Genomic DNA, 6,493 nt, shown 5'->3' with positions numbered 1-6,493 from the left:
TGTTGTTAGGAGTGACAAATCAATAATGGGCTTGTTAATTGTTAATCAGGAGTCAGGGAGGCGATGCTGGTGGCTTTGACATTGGCCTCCCCCAGAACAGCTTGGGCTGGGAAGCCTTGGAGAGGGAGGAATTGGGAATCAATGTTTGGGGGGATTATTAATTGCTTATCAGCACAGAACAAAGGGCTGGTTACAAATTGGTTTTTTAAGCATACAGGAGCATTGTTTTTATGAGCAATTACCTCATCAGTCATGCCCCAGAGCTCCTGGAAGGGAAGGCCAAAAGTTCTCAGGGAAATTTTTTCTGTGGGAAGCCTTAGGTTTAGGGGGAAAATTACAAAAGTGTTGGAACCCTGGCTCCTGAGAATTTTAAACTTTCTGTGCTGCCAGGCACTGACCCCCAGAGAACACTGCATTGACCTGAGGCCATGGAGAAGCTTCCAGAATGGAATGGCAGAACTGGGATTGTGGGGGTGGAGTTTGAATAGAAGTGTGTGAGATCACAGGGTGGGAAACTCAAGAGTTTAAGGGTTTAGAAATAAAAATATAGAGAGAGCAAGTTGGAGGTTTTAGGCAGAGGCTGCTCCTTCTTCACCTTCTTCTCCATGGGTTTGGGTGGTTTTGTGTAATTGGATAAAAAAGTCCCCATTGTGGAATTCAAGTGATCAGTTATTGGGTTAAAAGTGAAAATAATTGAGGTGTCATTTCTTAATTGGACAGTTTAGCCTTAAAAGACCTTGGAGAGAGACACTCACATCTCTCTGCAGGGACAGCTCATGGGATCTTTTGTCTTCTCCCCATCCCAGCTCCTGCTGCCCTCTCATGTCTATTCCCCACTGGGATATCTCTTGGCTTGTGACACATTCTTCCCACTCGCACACCTCTTGCTACATCTCACTGAGGACTCTCCCCACTGCTACAGCTCCCGGACTGTGACAGTTTGTTCATAGAGCTCTTGGTGTGTCCCACCTCTGCACAGGGAAACTTCCCCAACACTCACACGTACCTGGCATTGGTACAGCTCTTGGCTGCTCCTGGATCTCTGCTGGGACATTTCTTGGACTCTCAGCACTTCTCTTGTGTACGTCTCTTGCAAAGCTTCCCACTGGGAAAGCTCGCGGTCCTCGTTGGCAAAGGGCCTCTCCTCCTCCTCAGTCTGTGACAGTGGCAGGACTGACCTGCCCACTGCCCCCGACCACTGCCCGCTGGGGGCCTCCAGCCAGCTGGGCAAGGGGCTGGCGACCGGGAGTTGGAGTTGCCTTTGTCCTTGTTGCTGTCCTTGTCTGTCACTGTCGGCCTCTGTCACTATGGGCGTCCAGCGCAGACAGACACAGGGAGCTGCTTCCTGCACAGAGAGCGGCTCTCCTGTGACTGGGCACCGCAGGGCTCTGCGCCCCTTAGACACCCTCAGCCAGGGCCGGGCTCCCTGATGTCACAAGGCTCTCTGGCCACCAGCACGTCCCACATCACAAAGGGCCCCGACACCGTGTGCCCGTGTCACAAAGGGCCACCCCCGGCAGCCCAACATCAGTGGAGCAGCCAGGAACTGGCTGGGAGCAGCCCCGCACTTGTGGCCTTGGGCCCCTGCTGTGCCCAGAGCCCTGAGAGGCTTTGGCCACGCTGCCACAGGACAGCCCCAGCCCCACAGTGCAGAGCCCTGGCTTTGCCGGCTGCGCTGCCCAGGGCACCAGGAATTGGCCGCACGGACGGGCCGGGCACTCGTGGGCAGCGGCTCCAGGAGTGGCGGGAGCCCGGGGAGCAGGGGTGTCCCTCAGGGCTCTGCCGGGCACCGGGGCTCGGCCCTGCCTTCAGCAGCGACAGCCGGGGGCACCGAGCGCGGCCTCGGCGCCTTTGCCGGGCACGGGAAGCCGAGCGGGGCAGGGGCAGCGCGCAAGGCCGGGGCCATGCACAGGCACCCGGCCGGGCTGCAGAAGCAGCACCACGAGAGCCTCCTGCGCTGCCACAAGGCCGGGGCCCGGCTGCTGCAGCTGCCTCGGGCCGGTGCCTGAGGCCCCGACTCCGGCAGCTCTGCCCTGGCCTCTGCGGCGCCACGGGCACAGAGGCCGGGCCGGCGCTCGCTCCCTGCTGCCCGCAGGGCGCTGCCGAGGGCTCTCCGCCCGCCGGGGCCGGGCCCGGGCGCTGAGGGAGCGGCGCCGCCATTGCTGCCGCCCTCAGGGGCTCTGAGGGGAGAGCGGCTCCCGCCTGTCATCCCTGCCCTCTGTCTGGGCAGTCCAGACTATCTCCCAGAGTTTTCTGGGGAGCCTGGCAGACTCTCCACAGCACTGACCCCATTCAGCAGCTCCCCCAGTGCTCTTCCCATGTCCTTCCCAACAACCTTCCCCAGGGTGAGCCCCTATTTCAAGCCGTGCCACAAATGTTCAGCCACAGCTACAGAAACTCAGGGCAGCTTCAGCATCTTCCTCCCTCAGGGCTGTGCCTCCCCAGCCAAAACACTCGCACCATCTCCACGAGAAGGAAGAAATTTATTGTTTCCATGTGACAGGTTTCCCTGGGAACCATGAAGACAGTTCTCTAGACAGTCTCTCTCATGATTTTGGTGAGTTTCTGGATCTTGGACCTTGTTGACATGTCCACGTACTTCTCCCCAATATTGACAATCATGCCACCAAGGATCGCTGGGTCAGTCTAAGGAAGGAACATTAAACAGAAAGTTGATTAGCAGTAGTTTGTTACCATAGGACACAAGTTTTACAGTAGTAAAGAAAGAAAGAAAGAAAGAAAAAAAGCTTTTCAAAAGAGCCTTTTTTGAGATGATTTTGCTGTCATTGCGTTCTAAAGTGAAGATTTTAGAAATTAAAACATCATAATGTCTATAAAAGCACAGAACTACGCAACAAAGCAACTGAATTCAACAAAATATTTTTGTTTTCATAAAAATCAGACACAGAAGCCTTTAGCATGAACTTAGTGACACTTATTTGCAAGTCAAGAATCCAGACCTTAGTCTCCAGTTTCAACACCTCTCCTTTGGCCAAGAACCCATTCAGAGCACTTTTCAGTTCAGTGAGGTTAGCCTCATCCAAGGGCTGAAAAAAAAGAACAGAAGAGCAGGAAAATGAAGGACTTAAAAATACTCAAATGATATAATGATAATAAATTATATAATAATAATATATACTCAAATGGTATAAATTATATAAATTTTCTTCTCAGGTCCCTTTGATGACACACTTCCACCAGGAATGCAGCATTGTGGAACAGGGATAACCCAAGGACAGCACAGGAACAACAACCACTTTGTGCCCTCCTGATTTCATGAAAGATTTTCCTGTTTGGAAAAAGAACAGGGCAGCTCTACGTGCAGACCAGCCTGACTTTTGTCAGCCCCTGGGCTCAACAGAGGAAGGAAAACCATGAGCTGTTTAGCTGTAATGAGATGAAGAGTGTTCATTGTGCACCAGGAACTGCTGGGTATCAGCCCTCTCTTTGCAGCAATTTGTTCAGCTTGGCAGAGGTGAGACATGTCCTCGCTGCTCTCACAGCAAGCACTTCAATCACAGAGAGCAGCCTTAACTGGCAGAGGTTTGTCTTTCCTCCCACTCCCTGTCTTTCCTCCCTGTGGAAACCCAGAGCACCAGGAATATTTCTGTGTCTGCTCTGGGGTGCCCTGACCCCCAGGGCAGCACTGACTCTGACCCTCATCCATGGAGAAAGTTTCCCAGACTTCAACATAGACTGGAATCCACAAAAGTGTGAAATAGATTTTTATAGAGAGCAGTGTTGGTGTATCACTGGGTGAGAAATTGAGGTTTTGGGGTTTTTAGTATGCTGTGGATGGAAGCAAGATGGAGGGCACAGGGTGTCATCCTGGGTTTGTTGTTCATGCTTCTTCCTCCTTCTCCATGGGTTTGGGTGGCATTTTGTAATTGGGCAGAAAAGTCCCCATTGCAGCTCTTTGGGATCAGTTATTGGGTAAAAGGGAAAATAATCCAGGTGTCAGTTCTTAATTGGATAGTTCAGTCTTAAAAGCCCTTGGAACAAGAGATTGTCGACCATTTTGTGCCTTCTAATGCAAAGCTGCAGAACTCACAATAGTGAGACTGTTTTACTGATATGAAATAATAAACACCTGAGTCTGAACATGAAACACTGTCTGGAGTACCTTCAATGCAGACCCAGAGAAACCGATGACTGGGACCCCCACACTGCCACTCCCTGGCCCTGCTCCCAGTCCCTGGCCCCGCTCCCACTCCCTGGCCTTGCTCCCAGTCCCTGCTGCCCCGCTCCCAGTCCCTGCTGCCCCGCTCCCAGCGCACCTGGGCCGTGGTGACCGTGCACACCACCTCCCCTCGGACGGCGCTCATGATCTTCCCGAAGGCAGAGACGATGCCCGGGGTGTAACGCAGGCGGCCGTTCTCAGCCAGCAGATCTGCAAAACATCCACACAACCGAGGGCTTCAAGCACTACCAGGGGCACATCCCAGCATCCATTCCAATGGATGGCACTGCTGGGATGTTCTCCTGAAGCCCAGAGGTCACTCACTCATCAGGTTGACGGTGATTGGGGACATCTTCTCTCTTGCCATGGCGTCGTTCACGGCTTTTTGTTTCACGGAGCTCTTGGTGTGAGGGTTCATCACCACACTGGACAGCTTGGGGTCCTTCAGGAGGCTCTGAGGGGATACACAAAGATGTGACAAATGCCAGGGGTTTTCCTGGTGTCACAAGGCCCACCTGGAGCAGCCAAGGCAGGCAACAGGGGCACTCCTGGAATGAGAACAAAGGGGCTCTGGAGCTGATTGGAAATGAAATGGCAGCTCCAGCTAGAGAATCAGGGAATGGTTTGGGTTGGAAGGGACCTTAAAGATTGGATGGACAGGGACACCTTTCACTACCCCGGACTGCTCCAAGCCCCATCCAACCTGTCCTTGGACACTTCCAGGGGTGGAGCAGCCACAGCTGCTCTGGGCACCTTGTCCCAGGGCCTACCCACCCTCCCAGGGAACAATTCCTTCCCAATATCCCATTTAAACACCAGGGCCACAAGCAGGCAGTGCAGGTGCCAGCAGGATGGGAGTCTCACAGGTCACAGGAGCTCAGCCCCCTCCCTACTGAGGAACAGCAAGGAACCCTCCCCACTTCCACCCCTGGGAGCCCTGGCTGGGAACACCTTACCCAAACCCGGGTCAGCTCCTTCTCCACCTGCTCCAGCTTCTTCTGCTTGCTGGCTGCCGAGTAGAGGGCGGTGGCATAGCGCCCCTCCAGCCCGTACACCTGGATGGGCGGCTGCGGGAGCACGGGCAGGCGCTGAGCGGGGAACCCGGGCAGAGACCCCCGCCCCTGGCCTTGGCCAGCCGGGAGCCTCCCCTGCACCCTCCCCTCACCGTGACCATCTCGGCCCTGCGCCTTGAGCCCCTCACGACCCACCTGGACACCCCCCTTGACCAGCCTGGGGATACCCTAGATCTCCTCATGACCTCCACCTCCTCACATCGACCAGCTTGGAGACCCCTTCCGGCCCCTTCAGGACACCCCTGCCCCCTCATCTTCACCAGCTTGGAGACCCCTCTGAGCCCCTTCAGAACACCCCTGCCCCTTCATCTTCACCAACTTGGAGACCCCTCCTGGCTCCTCCAGGACACTCCTGCCCCCTCATCTTCACCAACGTGGAGTCCTCCCCACCCTTTCCCTCTGACATCGCCCCTGCCCCCTCACCTTGACCAGCTTGGTCACCGGTCTCGCCGCCGTCGTACTCAGCTGCCGCACCTGGGGGGGAATAAGGGGGAGAATGGCGGGGTCGGCGCGGCCCTCGAGGATCGGGAGGGAGGGGAAGGTCCGAGACCCCGCGCAGGGCTGGAGGGCGGCAGACGCCGCTGCTCCCCCCCAGAGCCGCCCAGGCCCCGCCGCCCCCCAGTTTCACCTTCAAGACGAGCCCCGCTGCCGCCGCCATCTTTCCCGGCTGCCCCCAGGGTCACGGCGCACTGCGCAGGCGCGCCGGGGCCCCGCCCACCCAGCGCCGATAGGGCCGCTCCTGCCGCGGGGTACGCTGGGAGCTGTAGTTCCGCGGGGCGGCGCCTTCCGGCCGCGTGCCTCCTGCCGGGATATTGGGGAAGCGCAGCCCCCGCGCCGAGACGGGGTCCCTGTGGGGTCCCTGGGTCACCACTGTCCCTGTGCCACCACTGTCCTTGTGGGGCCCCTGTGCCACCACTGTCCCTGTGGGGTCCCTGCGGTGTCCCTGTGCCTCTGGTGTCCCTGTGGTGTCCTGTGCCACCGGTGTCCCTGTGGTGTCCCTGCAGTGTCCCTGTGGTGTTCCTCTGTCCCCAGTGTCCCTGTGGTGCCCTTGTGGTGTCTCTGTGCCACCACTGTCCCTCTGGTGTCCCTGTGCCACAAGTGTCCTTGTGGTGTCCCTGTGTACCCGGTGTCCCTGTGCCCACAGCATCCCTGTGCCCACAATGTCACTGTCATTGTCCCTGTGCCCATGGTGTCCCTTTGCCCCCACTGTCCTTGTGCCCTCAGTGTTACTGTCAGTGTC

At 56.6% G+C, this 6,493-nt stretch overlaps 1 protein-coding gene across 1 annotated transcript; it reads right to left on the bottom strand.

Moving 5' to 3' along the window:
- Positions 1-2,464: 2,464 nt before the first annotated feature.
- On the bottom strand, positions 2,465-5,987 carry ATP5PO (ATP synthase peripheral stalk subunit OSCP). The gene is made up of 7 exons (XM_071430100.1): positions 5,882-5,987; positions 5,677-5,727; positions 5,137-5,247; positions 4,505-4,634; positions 4,278-4,390; positions 2,961-3,047; positions 2,465-2,646 (listed from the first exon to the last, which is right to left on the bottom strand). Exons 1-7 carry the CDS (start codon positions 5,909-5,911, stop codon positions 2,533-2,535), a joined length of 636 nt encoding a protein of 211 aa, XP_071286201.1. The 5' UTR covers positions 5,912-5,987; the 3' UTR covers positions 2,465-2,532.
- Positions 5,988-6,493: the final 506 nt, after the last annotated feature.

Source organism: Agelaius tricolor, unplaced genomic scaffold (assembly GCF_023055355.1).
Source record: "Agelaius tricolor isolate 1412-34295 unplaced genomic scaffold, bAgeTri1.0.p SCAF_7, whole genome shotgun sequence".
In the NCBI taxonomy this organism is placed as follows: domain Eukaryota; kingdom Metazoa; phylum Chordata; class Aves; order Passeriformes; family Icteridae; genus Agelaius; species Agelaius tricolor.
This window is presented reverse-complemented; position numbering and strand designations above follow the sequence as displayed.

Excerpts from the sequence above, each read along its gene's own strand:
- ATP5PO (XM_071430100.1), bottom strand. The coding sequence starts at position 5,911 with ATGGCGGCGGCAGCGGGGCTCGTCTTGAAG. Across the intron at positions 5,728-5,881 it reads CAGCGGGGCTCGTCTTGAAG|GTGCGGCAGCTGAGTACGAC; the intron begins GTGAAACTGGGG and ends ATTCCCCCCCAG. Across the intron at positions 4,391-4,504 it reads AATCACCGTCAACCTGATGA|ATCTGCTGGCTGAGAACGGC; the intron begins GTGAGTGACCTC and ends GATGTTTTGCAG.